Below are 21,119 nucleotides of genomic sequence, written 5' to 3' on the forward strand. Positions count from 1 at the left end.
TTGGCATATCGATACTTGTCGAGGACAAGTTTATGCTCCAAATATGCTCTAAAACGCCTCAATGCATAAATTATAGCCAATGTCTCTAGTTCGAAACTATGATAACGTGATTCTGTTTCTGTTGTTTTGCCGGAATAATAGGACACAGGGTGCATCTTCCCATCATCTTGTCTTTGCATCAGTATTGCGCCATAACCGTATGAACTTGCGTCTGTATGCAATTCCGTCTCTCTATTTGGGCTAAAAATGGCTAATACCGGAGGATTTGCCAACGCATTCTTAAGAGTTTCAAAAGTCTTCACCTGTTCTCTATTCATGGGAAACGGACCACCTTCTTTTAACAACAGCACCAAGGGCTTAGCTGTCGTCGCAAATGACAACATGAAACGTCGAAAATACGAAAAGAATCCCCAGCATGAGTGCAGTGCTTTTACATTTTGAGGGACTGGGTATTTTTTCATGGCCTCAATATGGGAATCACTAGGAACTATTCCGATTTGAATAACTTTATACCCCAGGAACTCGATTGACAAACCTACACTTTTTTAGATTTATCTCTAAATTTTGCTCGCTAAACCGAATCCATAGTCTTTTTAATATATCCATGTGTTCTTCAACTGTTTTAGTCGCTACTAATATATCATCCATGTACACTACAATGCGTTTGTTCCTAATAAAGTCTCTCAAGAGCTCCGAAATTAATCTCTGCACATTGCGACGAAATATTGCAATGCGCTTTCATTATTTGCAATTTTTCGTGCCTCCAGCCGCTTTCCAATGTCCCACGCTGTCACTTTCTGCTCAAAGACGTTGAGCAATTCTGCTCGCATCAACTGCCAAGTCAGTGGCGCCACATGGTCAATGTACGCCTTCGCCGATCCGCCTAGCAACCGCTTCGCCAATATCCAGAATTTGGACTCGGATACACCATGGAAATTTATAATGTCCTCAAAGTTACTTATCCAACTGGTTACAGCCTGGTCGTCATCTCCAGAAAATGGACGCATCAACGCCTCAATGTGCGTCAAGTCGATGCAATCTCTCGGCGTTTCCAACTCCATAGCCTCTTTCTCCGTTTTCAATACGCTTAATTTGAGATCACCTAAGCGCTTGCGAGAAACGTACAATTGTTCCAACTGCTGCAAACGGCGCGATTCTTCTTCGTATTCATCTGATCGCATGGTCAATTTCGAACAAGCGTTGTCTTGTCGCGGCATGAATGCTATTACTACTATTAATTCTAAAAAAATATTTTCTAATGACTTACTTAATACTTTTAATTTTTCGTTCATTATGGATATAGCCATGCACACTATTACTGTATTATAAAATAATGGATTATGACTAACATCTTTTTTAAAAGAGACCTTTAAGATATTACGGAACATTGCGCCCAAGTGCCTCCCACGTGCCTCGAAAGCAAAACTGTTCATGTTTTTAAAAGTAATGTTTTCGTCAGTGAATTTGAAATGTATTTCCGCGGCGCGCAACAGGTTTAATATTTCGCAATTCATGATTCTTTTAACATCATTAGACATAACGTCTGGGGGCAGGGTGTCCTTCCAGTTATTCGTTGCCTGAAATATAGATCTGAAATTTTCTTTTTTCCATGTCCTTGCATATATTTTGGACAACAAAACATCCTCATGGACAAAAGTCTTGCCTAAAATATTTTTTAGTTGAGGCAGGTCCCTCAATATGGGGAATTCGTCATTAAAACTCTGGCGTCTGATATGATTCCGAGCAGATAAGCTGGCATACCCATGAAATGAATCTCCTTCAAAACCTTATCCAGTACTTCCTTGATCACGATGCCGCCCAAAAGAGATGTTTGCGATGTATGGAGGTACAGAAAGTACGTCTATTGGAATTGCAGCGACTGCCAGAACTTTGCATTTCTGGACAAGTGATGTTGTACTGTGTTTGTACCATGGCATATGGTATTCGTCTACATAAATAACAAACTCCGAGTCGCTCAATTCCCTTAGATTCAATGGCAGGTCAATCTGTACTAAGAAAGTCTTTCTCTTTCTGCTCTTTTAATTTTTTCGCTGCGTTTTCCACCATGGACGAAGGCACGTTTAATTTTGTGCACATTGCTGCTCGCTGGAAGGCGTCCATCTGGAGTACTGGTGCCCGAGGAGGGAGAGCCATGGACCTATGTACATATGTATGTACGATTAAAATCGTAACCGCCAAAGGTCCGTGGAACAAAGAGCAGTGGTAAGTAATCATTACATAGTAATCGAATAGTTCCAATAAAGCCACTTTTCACCAATCAGAGAGCTCTTAACCGATTGAAATAGTGGCTTAGATGACTTCGCTGGAGAATCGCAGGTCTATTCCTGAGTACGAGTACGAGTATGCTCTCGAAGTTAAATATTCCTCAGTTAATTGGATTAACTTAGACAAAGGGCGACTGTTTAACCACTATTTAATGATATTTTTTATAAATTTATGAATCATTTACTTGTTTGTTTCAATGGCAACAACTTTTGATTTAATATATATATTTTATTCATAAAAACCTCTAATGGGTCGATGGCTTCTGACGGAATAGGGCATGAAGGGAGAGTTGCGGTGTGTTTTTCAATAACACTCGTATGAAAAATAAAAGAAGGCAGGGCAGAAATAAAGAGAAGTCAGGGAGAAAGTGAAGCAGAGAGGAGAGAGAGCACGTAACGTTAATTTATTTATTTGAATGACCGAAATCAAAAGTTCAAAGTATAAGTTTCTATACCATTTATTCTTAAATATACTTTTGAAAATAAAGATATCTCTCTGAACTCTTTTCTTTAACGGAACTCTTTCTTAATTTTACTTAAATGCCAACTACGCAGGGATGCAATTAAAACATGCTTTAAAACAACAATATTTAATAAATATACACGTACATATGTATCAAAAAATTTAAACAAACAATAAGCTCATAAAATATGTTGTACAATCAGTTTAACTTAATCTATTTAAATGAGTGGAGTTAACTGGTTCGATTTTAATGGGACACAGAATACCACAACTCGTAATCGTGGCCACAGAATACCACTGCGCTGATAGGCAACACATACCATTTGACACATTTGAACATCGCTCCTAGCTCTCTACTTGATTTTTACATTTACACCCAATAGTATGCTACGAAGTATCTTAACACTTAATATAGTCTGTAGATACTCTGGATTCACTTAACATGCGACTGGACGCACCTATTACGCATTCAATGTTTGAGTAGTAATTGCGTTATAGGTATTTTATTTATTTAGATATATTTAAATAAATTTGTTTGATCCAATAATCAATCAATCCAATCAAGGTGGTGATTCGCTCAAAGCTCTCTCTCCCGATTTGATGCCTCTGTATGTATCTCGCTTAACAGTGTCTTGTTGATTGAATCAGTCGTTCCATTCCATGAACCAAAATCTGCCGGATACGTGCTCTTCGTGCTCTTTCGCTCTCTCTTAAGATGATTCAGTTATGTTAAGAGTTAAGAGTTGAAGATATGATTTCTACCATGGTTTTTTCGACTTTTCTTGCGCATGGTTGCTGTTGCTGCTGCGTTTTTTGTTTTCGGATATAATTTTTGTTCGATTCGATTCGTGTGGTGTGTGCTAATTTAGAGTGAAAAAACTGCCTTTTGTTGTTTGTTGGTTTCGTTCTCATCATCATCATCTCATCGTTGAGGTCGGCGTAGCGGAAAAGTAGCGATCGTCGCTTTTTCAATTTCCAAAAGCGCGCGTCCATCCGTATATCTGTGTTCTCTCTTGCCGTATTTGTGCCGTGTGTGTGTTCGTGTGTGTTTAAAATTCTTTCGTTTTAAGCAAAATTCCCCGCCGAAATATTACATTATTCGACTCGACTGCCGGTTTCCTTGCAAACTCTGACGGTAAGAATTGTATACCTTCCCACGCACTCCCCTCGCAGTTCCACCCCACTCCAACACCTTGAAAAATTAGTCATCGCTGTGGTTTATATGCCGCAATGGTTTAATTAAAAAAGTGGCGCGGCTGCTAGCGCTGGCGGCTCCTGGTTCCCACCGCACCCAGTCCAGACGCTCACGAAGAGAGTCACGCCGCGAAGCAACAGACAGCCTAAGAGAGTGCCTTAAGAGCGGAAGAGTGCACACGTGCTAGGTGATTTGTTGAAGGGGGAGGGGGGGCATAGTGTCGTACTGCTGGGAATAAACAACGGTAAATTGGGAATGCAGGCGGCGCCGATATGCCTCTTGGCGCACATGCATATGTATGTATGTACTCGTATGTATTCCCCGTTACATCAACTCCAGCCCTAAACGGCGGCACTGCTTGCAGTTGCTGTCCGCTGTCCGCTGTTCACTGTTCGCTGTCCGTCAATCAAGAAAGTTTCACCTGTCCCCTGTCCGGCAATGCGGAAGCACTTCTTTCTGCAGCTTTCTGCGGGTTCAGCACGTTGCGTTGATGCGCCAAATACTTGGCTCGCACTGCTGGCCGTTACGATCTTCGAATTGTGCCCTGACATCAATTAGCGCTGTCCGGAGTCCGGAATCTATGCAAACTGAACCGAAAGTGCTAACTGAACACTTTGCACCTTGCCCCCACCGTGCCGCTGTACGGATAATTGCATTGCGGTGGAGGATTGCGAGAAGTGAGAACTAAAAGCCGAGTCGACAGTTATTGGGGTTGTGGAGGGTGGGGGCAAATTACACTGTTTACGATAATTCCACTTTGCTCATTATAAATCAGTTTAAGAAAAGCCATAGCCATAATGGCTGGTTGCTTGGGTGTGGTGTTGCCTCGTCGGATCCTCGACCCACCTCACACATCACACCTCCCACCCCTCTCTCTCTCTCTCTCTCTCTCTCTGAAGTTCTCCCGGGAGCAGAGCAGACGACGTGTGCGAGAGAGATCTGCTCAGTGCACGCACACATAAGCAGATTAAACATATCGTGGCGAATAGAAATTTCATTACGATAGCGTGTCCAAAGTCCAACCGATTTTGGCTCTTCGGACCCGACATAGTACCTATGTATACCGTACACATATGCACAAATATTTTCGTCTGTTTGCGTGTGTGCTAATATATGTTTTAGCAGCGCATGCTTAATAAGCACTTTTCGGCACCACTGTCATTATGCTCAAAGTTCTTTGTTCCAACCAGTTTCTGCCGGGATTCCTAATGCTCTCCATGCCATCGGAGCCCCTCGGTCATTGTACCACATCTCATTTTGTTCCCAGACTACTACTTCCCAGAGCCATGTCAGAAGCTGCCAGTCATTTGTTTGACCACAAACATTTGAATGGAATGGCACCGCACCACAGCAGCAGCAGCAGCAGCATCATCAGAACTGCCTCGACCACCTGTTGCCGTGCTCTGCTCTGCGCTGTAAAGCCAAGAGATGCCGTTAGGCGCGGCGTGGTGTGGCAGTGCTGGCGGCAGTTGAAAGTCTTCTTTAATCGGGTTTCAGCATATTACAGCTCTATAAATATTTACCGCCTAGCCCAGAGGCTGTATCAGAATCAGGCCTAGATTTTATGGCCATGCCTCGAGAGTCTCGCTCCGTTCAAAAGGGCCAACTGCTTGCTGATTTGCATAAGTTATAGTCGAAGCTATAGAAATGGTTATTTTTGAAGCCAGATGCCAGATGCCAGATGCCAGATAATTCTAATTAGAGACGGGCCCCAGCCCCAGCCCCAGCCCCGCTGCATCGATTCTTTTGGCATCAATTAAGGAAATTTGCATAAAGGTCTGGGACTTTGCCCACAGGATTCCCATATGATGATCGCCAAAAGACGGGGCTCGCAGTGTGCGTGTTTCATGGGGTTTTCCAAAAAAAACTTTTAAGGCCATTCCCCGAAAACTAAACTGAAACACAACTTGTAATTTGGCATCTCTATGGACTTGTGATGGCCAAGATTGCATATTAATTTAATCATCGCCAACAAGTTTTCAAATTTCCCGAACTACGTATGTACACATTGGTGTTTTTTTGGAAGCATTTATTTGTCGTGCTCCGAGTCCGGGTAGTCGGTAACAGCGTTGAATTGATCCACAGATGATCCATTTGTTTTATTGTATCCCTACGAACAATCTCGAAGCTCTTGCATATCGCGGGCCCTTTTGACTTTGACTTCGTATTTTACATATTTTGCACATTGTGCTCGTGCTGGTCCCGCACCAGGTTCGTCATCTGGTTTTGTTTTCTTCGAGCGTTTATCTCGATCTGTGTTGTGTGCTGCTCTTTCGTTTTCCTTTGCCCTTACGATACCAAGCCAAGCCAAGCCAAGCCATGCCATGCCATGCCATGCCATAAATACATAATGTATGTGTGCATGTGTGGATGTGTGGCGTTTGTGGACGGGTATTTTACTTTCTGGGCCCCGTCTTACCATAATCCAGACGAGTTTTTATTTATTTTTGGCAACCTACCTGGCCGGACGTTATATAACGTCAACTCTCAATGGTTTCACCACGACTTAGAATGCCGAAACTCCGTCCGGAATCATGCATTTCAATGCGTACATATTTGACTTATTATCAACAAGTGTTCGGGGGAAATGCGTGTGCGAGTTCGTCAGTGATCAAAGATCTCATTAGGCTAGTCAGATTGTCAGATGGTCAGTTGCTGTCGTTGCTTCTGCGCTTGGCCTCTCCGTCAAGCCACTAACCAAATATCAGGGGCTGCTCGGGCTGGGACTGGGACTGGACGGGCGTGACCGGCTGTGGGCCCGATACTTGCGCTTTCATTTCAACATTACCATCAGTGCTTCGGGCGTAGATTCAAGCGGCCTAACCAACTGATCGGGGCCGCCTTTATTTGACTTTTGAGACGCGTGGAATGCCAAGTATTTTACTGCAGTAAGCCTCCAAGTAGAGATGGACGTCAGCTCTGTATTTCCCCGTGGCCCGTGCTGCACTCATTCGTGCTCGAAAGTTCACACCAAGAACGAAAGCTACTAAAATGCTGATTATATTTTATGGAGCTCTCCGATACTTGGAGTTGCAATCAACTTGGGGTATTGGCGTAACTATATAATTCCCAATGAATTGTATAATCTGTATAATCAATTTTCATGGGAAACTAAAAGTCATTTCCAGCAATATATTTCCTATATTTAGTTTATACTTTATATAGTTTCATAGAAACCCGACTGCGCCCATCTCTACATGCCATGCCGCGGCATGGCCTTCTCTGATCTGGCCTGTAAGGGGACGCGACGCACTTGAAAATACATACAATATGTACATATATACTTTTTGTTTTTATACTCTTTCAAGGTGTATTACAATTTTGCCCAAAAGGGCGCAAAAAGAAGAGAATAATTGGCGACCCTTTGAACGTCTCTTCTAAGATTCGTATCCCCAAATCCCACGGATCCCATTGAAAAGATCGATCCAAACATTCGTATTTTCATAATAGACTTGAATATATCGAGTAGCGATATCTGAGAGGGTATCTAAAACTTGACCTTCAGAATCCAGAGTTTTCTTCTTGTTTATTTATTTTCTTGGCGTTGGGAGCTGCGGGGGTACGTACTCTGGTCGATGCTCCCTCTCAGGGAATTTTGGCCTTATTGGTTCTCCCTGCTGTATCTCTGGTATGCTACTAAATGGGAATTATAAACACCTACCACTGCGCCATGCTCTAAAATTATTTTTATTTCTAAACAATGGATGCTTCCCACGAACAGCAATTTGCTACCCCAAGAGAAATGTTAGTTTTTTAAGTACATACATATGTATGTACAAATTATAATTCAGTTTTGATTTAAACACAAATGTGTTAAATACAAATTAAAAATAAATTAAATATATATCGTTTGTACATATGTATGTATGTATGGGTGTATATGTATCAGGTACAAAAATGTCACAGTTATCGTAGAATACTCGGTTGAGATTGGGAGAGATAGCCTCCTTTGGCAACTGTAGATTTTGTGGTCGAAGTATCGAGTACCGGGCTCGATTTTCAGCAGCCCGAATAAACGATCGACTGAAAGTGCAGTGACACTTGAAAGCAAACATTTCACACAGTGATAATACCAGGGTGGCGCAGTTTGCATATCCCTTACTCATAAGTCAGTGCCCCCGAAAGCCCTTCCCCTTTTCCTCTCCGATTCCCATTCAATGTGCTCATCTCTAGCGAAATCGTCGCTTGCGCCAATTCCGGGCGCATCCAAAAATTGATTGGCCCTTGTGTTGCTGCTCGCATTTTGGCCTGGCTTGTACGTGCTGACGCTGCTTCTGCTTGGCCAGTTGGACAGGTGTTTTCATCGACCTCCATTGGCTTTTTACATGCATGAGTTTATACATGGGCACATATGTATGTATACGCGACGAGTGTGCGTGAACATAGTTATGGATGTGCTCGACTCATTCATAAATAAAATAACAAAAAAAACCCCGAGCAAATTTACTCGATCTACGAGTGTGTTCCATATCCACGGGTCATGTGGCGGCTGGGCGGGTAGAAGGGTGTGGAATCATCATGTGTTTGCCCATGCAATCAGCGCCATCTAGCGTTAATGAGATGCGCCCACAAAGGATATACATATGTACTCGCCTATTTATGTACCTACAGTGCAAGCTCGAAAGAGTGAAAACATCTCTTGGTCTCTCTTGGTGGAGAATACCCTGGAATGAATTTCGCCTAGATCCATATATTCGCCCAAATGTTTCGCACATAAATAATCCCCGCAAGACCCCCGTATGACGAAATATAAATAGTTTGCATATATGTAAATGTGATTAAATGTATTTATTTGTCAAGAGAGAGAGAGATGTAGTCCGGTGCGATCTGTGTCAACGTGGATTTGCATAAACTCTGTTTCTTTTTTTTGCCTTTCGACCTCTGCTGCGTGCGCTTCGGTTTGACTTTGACCGTGAATGTCCGCCCAAGGAGGATTTCACTGTACTGTACGTATATGTGTGTGTGGTATCAAAAGATGTCTTTAGCTGCTGGCTGCGCAACTTGACCATGAAATTCATTTGGGGCTACGTGCTACTATTTCCGTTTTGTAAGAAAGTTAATTTGCGTTGCGTCTTGAACGTTGAGTGTTGAGTATTTAGTATTGAGCGTTGATCGTTGAGCGTTCAGCATTCAGCGTTGAGCGTTGATTTGAGCAATTTCCCCGCACTTGTCTGACTTTGACCCGTTTCGCGTATTATTTTCAAATTTCGAGCCATTTTACATTCATATTCACACATTCACATTCACACTTGCACTCACACACACCCACGATAGTTACGGCAGTGACTGATGGCTGGGGTCAAGGTAAGGCTAACGATTCTGAACGGCACTATTCAGGGGAATTTTGAGGTGTTATTTGTTCGATTTACTGATTTGATTGCTACCCAGCGCTTCTCAACCCTCGGTTGTAGCTTCTAGCTTCTCGGTTCACCGTTCTCCGTTCTCGGTCCCCGGCTATGTTTACTTTGAAAATGGATCTGCTGCGTCCAAAGTATGCGACGAGTATATTTGTCCCCGAATGGAGTTAATTGATGGATTGTTGGCTTAAGTTATCGCACGACTCTAACGACCTTTGAGGAACGAACGCATCCATATCAGTGGAGTATTCGAGTATCTCCCCTCTCGTGCCAAAGATACTGTGGGGTTGTGCGCCTTTGGGGGGGGGGTGTGGGGTTGGTTGGATCTCCGATCCAAAGGTTTCCCCTGCAGTCGACCTTTAGTTTGTTTACCAATTTGTCCACAGACATTGTCTCAGCGACACATGCCGAAAAGATGATGGAAAAAGGCGGAAAACGGCACTCTCAACCGTTCGGCAAGGCAAATAGAACAATAGGTAAACGGGCAAATGCCAGACAGCAGGTACAGTCACGCCGCCAACCATCGCCCCCTGCCCCTCCCCAGTATGGAGTTGGAGACGAACTTGTGTTCGTGCCACCAAGGGTCACATTTGCATTCCGTTATGAGAGAACAGAAACGAATCGAACGAAAAGAAAGTGGAGGCAGACGCAGAGGCAGAGGCAGAGGCCCAGGCGATACCAAAGCGTATCTCCAGCTGGCCAAGTTCTGTCGTTGGCCAGACCGGCGGGCCGGTTGACTGGCCGACCGACCACTCAAGTCAACAAATTAGGCCTCAAGTATGGAAGCATGCAGGTAACGGTTACTCGACTTTGAGCTGCAACCAAAAACATCAGCTGTCTCTCTCTCTCTCTCTGTCTCGCTCAGCATGAGCGCACGCGGCACAGACTGGTCTCTGGTCTCTGGTCTCCGGTCTCGTCTGGCCGGGAATTTCCGCACACTTGTTGCATGTGGCACAGTTTTGCAAGCAGCGGCGCTGCTTCCGAGTGGCGTCTGAGTCTGACACCCCACTACCCTACTACCCCACTCTCTGGACAGCGGGCAGCACACACACACACACAAACGGACACGGACACAGAAACGGCCCGGAAAGCGAAAGTGGTTTTGGCAGCAGCTCTAATAGCCCACAACCAGCCATCTAGCCAGCAGAGCAGGCCACAGCCAGAGCCGTTCGAATGCATAGAAATGGCCAGCCAGCCAGCCAGCCAGCGCTGTTACATCAGCCAACTGTTGCCGCCACAGAAGATGGCGACTTGCGGCAGCAACAGAAACAGAAACAGAAAAAGCACCGCTTCAACATCTCTCTCTCTCTCTCTTTCTCTCTCTGTTTGTCTCTGCATGCTTTTCTCTCTCAGTGTATCCGTATCTGCAGCTGTGCCTGCGTGTATCTCTTTACGATGTGTATCTCTGCGTCCACACACCATGCCACCATGTACATAATTTGCAATGCAAGCTCGAGTTGGACGCGGAGCACGGCCCGACCAGCAGCAGGCCGTCTTGGACCGGCCGGAACGCGGCTTCAGTTGGATTTCTGGCACGCTGGCCAACGGTTCAAGTAGCGGGTTGACGTTGACGTTGACGTTGACGTGTCGTGTCGTGCCGCTGGCTCTCGTCCACTCCACTCACGCGACTCACGCCGCTCGATGCACGGCGCATGCACGACCGGACGACGACTTCGATAAGCCTGGCCGGGCCGAACGAAGTAAATTCACTTCTCTCCCGATACTCCTTCTCTGTCTCTCTCTCGTGGGCTGGCTCTCCCTACAGGGCGCGCGCTCTCGCAGTTGGTACTTGGCATGATTCACCGTTAAGCCGTATAATCGCTTTACTCGTGCGCGCACTGATCGATTCAGCTTCGTCGTATGGTTGTCGTTGCCGCTGCCGTTGTCGTTGTCGTTGCTATTGTCGTTTGTCGCCACTGCCCGCCCGCCTGATAAGGTTCAGACGCACATCCAACCAGCCGTCAGTTGGCTTAAAAGCGTCCAACGCAGAGCATCGGGCCACAACCGGAACAACCGATCAGCGACAAACTGTTGCCAAATAATACCCAAATACCCAAACAACGCGGGCCAAGAAGACCCGCCACAACTCCGTGTTGATTTCATTACTGTGAGTGTGAGTGTCGTCCAGAGCGAGTGCGAGTGTCGAGTGCCGAGTGTCGAGTGCGTGTGATTAGATAATCTGTGTAAGCCCGCCCATAAATATTTGTATGTACATGTGTACATAATTAAAGGGCCCAAACCCCAAACTGAGGCCGAATCCGTAACCAAAACCAAAAACCCAGCCAGTGCCAAAAAACATAAAGCATTACATTCCCGCAAGAAAGCGAAACTTTCAGGGGGAGGCAGCAGGTGCGTGGCGTGGCCGAAACCAATGGCCACTTCGCTCGAGCCGCCCGTGTTTCGGTCTTGCAATCCCCCATTGTATAATCGCCCCAAGTGCGACCCAAACGTGACGCGACTCTCGAGTGCACACAGAAACACACACACACACATCCAGTGGAAGGCAAAGATAACAGAAGCACGGCCAGAAGCTAATTTGTATGATCTCCGTGCGGCGATCGGTACTCGGATATGCTGCACACAGAAGAGTGGTCGAGCGGTCAGGTCTAGTGGTGTGGCTAGTGGCTTTTGGTGGCTTATCGGCCAAATCCAATTAGCCGATCAGCCATCTGCCATCTGACATCTGCCGAGGAGCGAACAGCGCCAAAAATATACATACATACTCCTTGAGATTGATAAGAGCCGTTGTGGAACGAGGGCCGCCGATTGGGGCCAGTGCCGGGAGTACTTCGACGAAATTGCTTCCCTATCTCTGGAGATTAAAAGTCTGCCATGTGACTCACTTATTGATAGTCGGTTTGGGGGGCCAAAGTGTGTGTGCGTGTGTGAACGTGTTCAAGAAGTCCCTGGCTTATCGCCCGGGAATGCGTCATTGGCCCTGCCCCATGACCATGCCCATGCCCCACTTCGGTACATTCACCACACACATACACACATATTTGCATACATGGCCTGTAGTGGCGCTCTTCTGCATCGATTTTCCACTTAATTAGGTTTTCTAAACGAACGATTACAATGGAAAACATGGCCAGAGCCATATAATCTCCGTACACCATACGCCCCGAGGATGGATGGCGATAAAATCAACAAACTCATCAAACTATTTGCGCTGTGTGTCTGTTGCCCCTGCCTCTGCCTCTGCCTCTGTCCTTATCCGCTGCTGCTGCTGCTGCTGGCGGTGGGGCGGAGCTGCTCTAATTGATTTATAAAATGCAACCACTCCACCACGGTTACTGCAACATCGTGTAAACACACCACAAACAGTGGCGTGCAGGCGTCAGTCCATCCCCCCCATCCCCCAACTGCCACTCGGCCACTCTGCCACTCTCTGGACTACGACTTACGTTGCGCATCTCTAGGCTGCACTGGGGATGGGGATGGATTGTCGAGCTGCCACAGCCGGAAGAGCAACAGGCGGCTGGGGCTTGATGGCTCATTGATTGTTTACCTGGGCGCAAACGGTGACGATGCCGCAGCACATGTTGCACAGCGCACCGGGCACCGCGCACCCGCGACCCCCGACTTGTTTGCGGATTTTGTTTGCTTCACTTTGCGTTCCGTAGCTTGTATCTTCTTGGCACCTTGGCCCCTTGGCCCCCTTGGGCCCATTGGCAGCGAGTCAATTACATAAGCGGGAGCGTTCCTCCCTTTTTCTGCCTCTGTGTTTGTTTGCCATGACAATTCGAACGAACCCGCAACACCTTCGACAGGCAGGCAGGCAGGCAGCGGGGGGTGGGTGGGGGTCTCTAGTTGGGGCCATTGCCATTGCCCATCCCATTCCATCCCGTTCCTCAAAAGAAATGTCATCGTGAATGCTACGAGTATTTCGTAATTCATTCGAAACAAAACACGAAAAATACAAAAAAATATGCGACCAAAAACAGCGGCTGTATGTCGTCGCACCTCGGATGCTGCACGCCTTCGGCTTGACGCTAGCGGCAGCGTCAGCCGCCCCCAAAGCGTGCCACTGACCCACACAGCCACGCCAATTGCGACAGCCGCGAAATTGGCGCTGGCTGAGGAAACGACAGCCGTAATAAAAGCGGCACATTTTTGTCAACGGTTATTGAGCCAGTTGCTCAACTCTTACGTCTCCATCGACATCGCCATCGACATCGACACAGCCATCTCCATGACCAATTTATTGTTCATGACATTCAAAAAAGCAACCTGAAGTGGCCGCGCAACCGCGACCAGGTCGTTCAAATGCCTTTGGCTCGTCGCGGGCGATGGCGACGGAGCCCGTGGGCGGGAAGGCCGTTCACGCCGTTGAGGGTAAAGCGAAACCTTGCCGGAGACAGAACCCTCTGGTGGGACTGCAATGGCGATCGCGATACGATCAGGAATTTGCTTTCACTGGACTTAATGCCACACAAATCAATTGATATTCATACGACGGTTGGCGAGAACCTGAATCGGAGCTTGAACTCGCTGAACCTGAGCAGATCGTGCGATCTGAGCGATCAGTGCGGTGCGGAAGGGGGGTGCGGTACGCCGTATGCTGGAATCCGGCTAGCACAAGGTACAGACTTTGTCCAGCCAGCGGCTGCATTTCAGGAATAATTGCTGTCTGCCAGCAAATGGCAATTGGCAAATAGCAAACGACAAATAGCCGTGATCATTGTGCAATTTCTTCTCGATGCAGGGGCGAGCAACTGGCCAAGTCACGCCCCTGATTACCGCCGCCGTCGCCGCCCTCTTCACACACGTCGCTAATGTAATTTCCCGATCCCAAGTGTTGATTAACGGGCAGATTGTTAATTGCATGCATTTTGCATTTTATTGTGTGTACTAGCCTCAAAAGCACCGGCAATTAACTTGTCGTGTGCTCTGTTGTCGAGAGCGAGCCGGGACCACTGCCCAGAGATGGACAAAGGGAGATGAGAGAGGGAGAGAGACAGGGACAGAGAGATCAGATGCCACTCTGTGAGGTTCGCGGTGAGGTTCAATGTCACCGTACAGCGTGTCCGGCATGCCGATCGGTCGGGTATCGCTTCCTGTTCCTGCTGAAAGCGATCTAGCTGTTGCTCTTCGAATGCAGATGGGGAGAGAGGGAATCCTACTCAGCAGATGACTAGTTGACACTAATGGTATTTCCCTTTCAGCTTTTTACACCGAAATCAGGAACTGCAGACCGCCTTGCTAGCAGCAGACGAGCAGAAGAATGGCGATCATACTGCAAGAGGCCCAGGAGTGGTACAGGGAGCTCTTGGACAACAAGAGCGGTAAGCATGATGGAGGATGGATGATGGATAATGGATCTTGATAATGACGCACATTTTTATTTCAGATCCCCGTGTGAAAGACTTCTTTCTGCTCTCCTCGCCACTGCCGACCCTCGGAATGTGCATATTCTATGCATATTTCAGCAAATCCCTGGGACCAAGGCTGATGGCCAAGCGGAAGCCAATGGAACTGCGGTCGGTGCTAGTCATTTACAACGCGATACAGACGATATTTAGCGCGTGGATCTTCTACGAGGTTAGAATCGCCAGCACCTGCCCCTCAGAACAAACACTCTCAATCTCTTGTCGTTGTAGTACTTAATGAGCGGCTGGTGGGGCCACTACAGCTTTAAGTGCCAGCCAGTTGACTACGGCCACAGTCCCCTGGCCCTGCGGGTAAGTGCTCCACAGAACCACAGAACCGCCCTCCGACAGGTAGAACTTCATTCTATGCCTTGCAGATGGTCAACATTTGCTGGTGGTACTACATATCGAAGTTCACCGAGTTCTTTGACACGCTCTTCTTCATCCTGCGGAAGAAGAATGAGCACGTATCCACACTGCACGTAATCCATCATGGCTGCATGCCGTTCTCGGTCTGGATGGGTCTTAAGTTTGCCCCAGGTGGCCACAGCACTTTCTTCGCCCTGCTGAACGCCTTTGTGCACATTGTGATGTACTTCTACTACATGATCGCAGCAATGGGCCCCAAGTACCAGAAGTTCATCTGGTGGAAGAAGTACCTGACCACCTTCCAAATGGTAAGATCTACCCGTGCACTCGTGCCACACGCTCTAACGGTCCCTCTTTCAGGTTCAGTTCGTGGCCATCTTCACGCACCAGTTCCAGCTGCTGTTCCGCGACTGCGACTATCCCAAGGGCTTCATGGTCTGGATTGGCCTGCATGGCGTGATGTTCCTGTTCCTGTTCTCCGACTTCTACAAAGCCAAATACCTGACTGTGACCCGTCGTCGCCGGCAGGCCGTCAAGGCCAACGGTCATGCCAATGGCCATGGCCTGCACACAAACGGGCACAGCAAGCACTTGGGCAACGGCGATGCACTGGTCGCCAACGGCAGCAATAAGGGGGCCTGCATGGTAGGTGTCACATTGTTACATCGGCTCCCGCTCTCCAGGGCGGGCTTAATGCGCAGTTTAATGCGCAACCTTAGATCGAGTAGCCCTTGAGTCTTATTAGCCTTGGCTGAGCAAACACATTTACCTGGCCTACCCTGTCCAGGGGTCTATCGTTTGTTGTGTTGCCTGGGCCATCAGAGTTGGAGGAGAGTCGAGTCGCTGTGGGCAGTTGTGTTGTATCATCAATTTTGTTGATCAACTTAAAAATTCTAACTAGCTAAGTTAAGCAAACGCGAACGCAAACAGCACAGCACAGCACAGCACAGCACTTGCAAACTTTCAGCGCTGGCGGGGGACGTTTCAATTAGCGCTCACATGTGAAGCCGGATGCGAAGGCCCAGGCCCAAGCCCAAGCCCAAGCCCAAGCACAAGCCCAAGCATAGGCACAATCCCAATTCTGCGGCTGTCCATTAGAATGGCACACACACGCAGCTTCGCAGCTTGGCGCAGATGAATCTCGGCTCGCGGCATACACGTGTCGTGCCGCCGTCCGCTGGACACAGTCCTCAGTCTGAACTTGAACTCATTTGGCAATCGTTTGTTCTCTTTGCAGCCCGTGCTGGAGGACGAGTACGTGACGAGGAACGGGAACGGGAACGGGCATGCCGGTGGCGGCGGCTTCGAGGAGGGCTTCTTCAAGGAGGGTGCGTTGTCCAGCAACGAGTCCATCCTGAATCCGGACAGCAGTAGCTCTAGTCTGCACCAGCGCAAAGTCAAATAACTACTACTAAGATTTACTACGATGATATTCATTATGTTTACCGTTAAGTGCTAGCATGTAACCGAACCAGATTGAAGAACAAGACGGCCACGATGCAGCTGCAGTATGACCATTGGAACCTGGCAAGGAACCTGGACCCGGGAGAACCAATCGCTTTTTGATCTGTTCTTTTATTAACTTATAAACAAATACGTTTAATACACAAAACAATTCACCTCGGAATCCCTTCGGATCAACCGCATTGTACCAAATTGAACCGACACGAACCGAGTCAAACTGTCCTGCCGCCACCCCATCCTACCCCAACCGAGCCTTCTAAACAGAACCGACTAAAGCTAAGGAGAAGGAGAAGGATAAGGAGGAGAGCACACCGAACCGAGCTTTTTATAAACGTTTTCTATTGTGGCACAAATTTACAAGCCCAGCCCCCACACGATCCCATCACAGACGCAGACACTCACTCGAAAGTCGACAGTCGACAGAGAAACATATATTTTCGAATGATATTTGTAGATCCCCAATGAATCGCGAGACGTGTTCGAAACCAGCGACAGAACAGATCCATTTATATTGTATTAGATCCCCCTACCCAAGCAAATACCCATTACCACTATACACACACACACACACACACACACCCACACACACACACACACCCACACACACACTAAAGATATGTATACAGATATACTCGAACGGGCGACACACACACTCTAGTTGTAGACTTTTTTACGGCAATTTTTGATAACAGTCGAGACGTAATCCTAACGATAAACGATAACTAAACTGCTCTTAGGTCTGCTTTAAACTTAAAGAACACGTTAAACTATTTGTAGCTTGTTTTTGTATATTGAGGAGCGAGGAGCCAGGAGCGAGGAATGTAGAGAAGGGAAGGAAGAGCCTTTTTGTTTGTTGCAATACTTTGTAAAGGTCTTATAGTAAAACTTATGTATGAATACTGATAAGTATAGTGCTTGAGAAGTAGTTAGCTAGCCAATTGCGAAACGAGACACACGATCCCCAGCCTATGTGTAGCACAAGCACAAGAGCTAACTGAGCAATCAAACAGATAGTTAGATAGATAGACAGACGGACGGACAGACAGACAGACCATGGAGATAAAGCTTTTAGACTGTAAGTGCAAAACGGCTTGAGGAGCAGACAATCAGTTTTTTGCGTTGGGCGCCAGCGGTGCAGACGAAGAACAAAAGTTGTCGACTATTCGTTTTTATTGGACCTCATTTGGTGTGGCTTATGTATACTCGTATGTTTTGTAAGTGTAGGCCTTACGACTACTTATTGTATTAAATTCCCCATTCCCCACTTTGGTTTGAAGTTGTTAGCTAAGCGGTTTCACTTCGGAGAAGAGGAGCGAGGAGGTTAGTGTTCGAGAAGATCTATTCGTATGTGTAACTGTCTGTTAATCTGTGCGTAACGTAACGTAACGTAACCTAGCGAAACTTAACGTATCGTACTGTATTGTATTTGATTGGTTTCTTTATTAAGTTATGTGGTTTAAGCTGACAAGTTCAAAAACTATGGAAAACCTGAATAAAGCTTATTAATTTATATTGAAATGGTAAAGCCAACAAACTATTTTTGCTCTGCTATCGGCAGAGCTGCAAAACACCGAGCCCGATTACACGATTATAAATTGGCTCTGTTTCCCCCTTCAACACGCTGAAGGCCCCGTCCTCAGACGATTACCCAGAATATTGATATTACTACGAATGGGGTGCATGTAGAACGAGGGGAAGACCACACTTGAGTCAAACTTGAGCTTTGAAAACGGGCAAATAAAATGTTAATGACGTTGTAGTAAGTGAAACGTTCGTACAGCTCGATTAAATCAAAACGCTAATAAATAATAAATAAATAAAATATACAATTTGCAGCTCTTACAGCGGCAGAACAGAACAAAGCACCTGTAAAAGTGCCACAATGTGAATTTAATTGAAGGTTGGAATATTGTTTCAAGAGTTGTTTGAAGATGGAGGCATTGATGATTGATTGAGATTGCAGCAGCTCGGAAGAAACCGAACCCATAAATGGTTTAGAGATGGAAAAACTTCAAGAAGGATTCGCATATGTTAGCTGCTTGGAGTTACCTTATAGGGAGGGCTACAAAGCAACGTTTAAAGCCACTGAAGAATCGATAATAATGTTTGATAAGCAAGCGGAGCCACCAAAAAAAAGAAAACATTGTAACGAATGGAAGATTGAGTAGGACGACTATTAATTGCGGGGCTTTTTTCTATAAATAGTCAGTTGAAGCCCACAGCTCCTTCGGAACGCAGCCTAAATTCTTTCGGAAATAAAGCCTTTCTAAATAATAGAGGGAAAGAACTCTCTGTCTCTGTTTCCTAATCGAATACGAACCTTAAAAACGTAACAATATGTTATGTTATGACCCTTCTTGCCTTTGAAAATGTCTCAAGATTTAATCTGTTAATGATAAATATAAAACAGGAAGTACATTTTAGCTTTCTTTATATTGAATCCATGTCTCGCTACGGACATTTCTAGGAACGTATCCTCCGTGCTAGGCGAGGGCCAGGATTGCTGCAAGAAAATTGTACTTTTGTAGTGTTGCCTACTTTTAGGGCGGACACATCAGCCAAAATTTAAATGAAATGTATGTTTTGTGCATCTTTAAATTCATTATCTTTAAGGCAATACTAAGATAGGGCCATTCCCATCTAGTCTCCGCGTCTCATCTCTTTTTCATTTCTCGACTTCAAGCCTTTCCGCCAGAAAGGACACTCCCTCCTGGAATTGTGTCCGTGTGGTGTCATTGCCATTGCCATGTTCAATGACTATCACTTTGTGACCCGCTGGGTCTCTGCGCTGCAACCCACTCGTGCGGCTGTTACGTATGCAAGCCAACATTGATCTAAGCCGCTGGAGATGGGATTATAAATAGAAACACCACCTGACCGTTAGGGGAAAACGGCCAGATGATGTAAGTTGGCGAATAGGCAAATCCACTTGGCCACGACGATCGAAGGCAAAGTTTAAGCTGTCGCTGGGAATCAATCATGCACAGCTGTACGTACTTATTAGCACTCATAATGGCGAATGGGTCTGTAATGAGTCCATAAAACATCCGAATCGGAACCGGCAAACAGACAAGCCGCAGCTGGAGAGCTTTGCATGCCATGCCCCACTTGGCGCCCGAAATGGATCAGTTGCAAGTCGCGGCTGACCAACGGCAGCGCCGCCAATGTCGGCGAGCAACGCTTGGCTGGGCGAGCAGCGTAGCAGCATAGGAGTATGCGGGGAAAAGTTAATAACAATGAAATGTTTGCCATTGGCTAAACATCGAAATTAGCAATTACTTAATTGACTAATTATTGGCAAATAAAAACCGTCCGACGGGCCGCTGGCTGCTGGCTGTGGGCAGTGCCCTGTGTGTGTCCGGTCGATGGGTGGCGACCGCTGGACGGTAAATATTTGGCACCCACTTGACCTTGTCAAAGTGCAGGCGCAAGCCGCAGCCGTCCGCCGAGATTTGAGATCCGAGATCCGGCGGCCTAGTGTTTTAGCCAAGTTTACACAACTAAATGCATCAAGATGAGCTGAGATGAGCTGAGATGAGGATGAGGAGCCGCTCTTGGCGGCGATGTTGTGTGGAGTTGTCTAGAGCCGGGACTTGCCTCGAGGGCACCACTTGCCTCAAGTCTATTGTTGTGTAATTCCCAGTGCGAGTCAGTGGCGCGCGCGCGTGCTCAATTGAGCTAATCAAACACTTGTAAGACTCGTCAGTGCTCTTTAAACGCGGCCACCCAATGCAGTAAAGTGAATACATTTCGATCCAGTTCTAGGCTCTAGTCTGCGAACCAGCGAATGTACAGCGATGGTTCTTCATTGCCAAGTCGATTATTATCGATCGAAGCTATTGCCAAATCATGTTTACATACTTTAGTACTTGCAGTCGACCTTCTTCCACTCGAAGCACCTTCCGAGGCAGCTACTAAATTTCCCTTTTATTTTTAATCAACTATACCTAGAAATGATGATTTGCAATTTTCGATTTTCAACAAAGTAGGAACGGCATTGTCGTCACTCCATCTCGCTGCTCAGATGCATTTTGGTCCAAGCAAAGTACATATTTTCCATATAGTAGATCTGATCTACACAGAATTTTTGGTAAATCGAACAAAACGAGTCCAGAATCCTTGCACGAGTACATTGTGTAGCTATACTTCCTAGCTCTTCCTGTGTCCGATATCCAGCTGATCGGGAATACTTTACCTAGAGAAAAACCCTTCCTTCTGCTTCAACGGGCCTCTATTGTTGATCGATTTATCGAGTTTGGGGCATAGTTTGTTAATTGGAACAAGTGTTGGGTCCTGCAGCGGCATCTGTAACGTGTTGCTGTTTGTGCCGAGGCCCTTGGACATTGCACAGCTGGAAAGCTGTGATCTGAGCATTCCACAGCATTCCACAGTGGGAGAAACCAGTAAATGGACAACAATGATGTGATGTGATGCGATGTATCCCCTTGAACCTTGGATGCGCCGCTGACATCAACAACAGGAGCACGTCGTGCAGGGGTTCAGGTTCGGGTTCGGGTTCAAATTCAGGCTCGGGTTCGAGTCGAGTCGGGTCCAGGCCAGGCCAGGGCAGGGCAATTAGACTGTTTGCTCTGCTCCATGCACTCGACGCTGGGACCG

General features: G+C 46.6%; 1 protein-coding gene across 4 annotated transcripts; it reads left to right on the top strand.

Moving 5' to 3' along the window:
- The first annotated feature begins 3,522 nt into the window (after window positions 1-3,522).
- On the top strand, window positions 3,523-18,014 carry LOC108156264 (elongation of very long chain fatty acids protein AAEL008004). 4 transcript variants are annotated; one of them, XM_017287627.2, is made up of 7 exons: window positions 3,523-3,883; window positions 14,466-14,585; window positions 14,651-14,841; window positions 14,901-14,981; window positions 15,047-15,346; window positions 15,399-15,683; window positions 16,276-18,014. In XM_017287627.2, exons 2-7 carry the CDS (start codon window positions 14,525-14,527, stop codon window positions 16,441-16,443), a joined length of 1,086 nt encoding a protein of 361 aa, XP_017143116.1. In that variant the 5' UTR covers window positions 3,523-3,883; window positions 14,466-14,524; the 3' UTR covers window positions 16,444-18,014. The 4 variants fall into 4 exon arrangements, with proteins under 4 accessions (XP_017143116.1, XP_017143117.1, XP_017143118.1 ...); XM_017287628.2 differs by lacking the exon at window positions 3,523-3,883 and adding an exon at window positions 11,092-11,413; XM_017287629.2 differs by lacking the exon at window positions 3,523-3,883 and adding an exon at window positions 11,092-11,407.
- The last annotated feature ends 3,105 nt before the right edge of the window (window positions 18,015-21,119 follow it).

This window comes from Drosophila miranda, chromosome 2, assembly GCF_003369915.1.
Source record: "Drosophila miranda strain MSH22 chromosome 2, D.miranda_PacBio2.1, whole genome shotgun sequence".
Lineage (NCBI taxonomy): Eukaryota > Metazoa > Arthropoda > Insecta > Diptera > Drosophilidae > Drosophila > Drosophila miranda.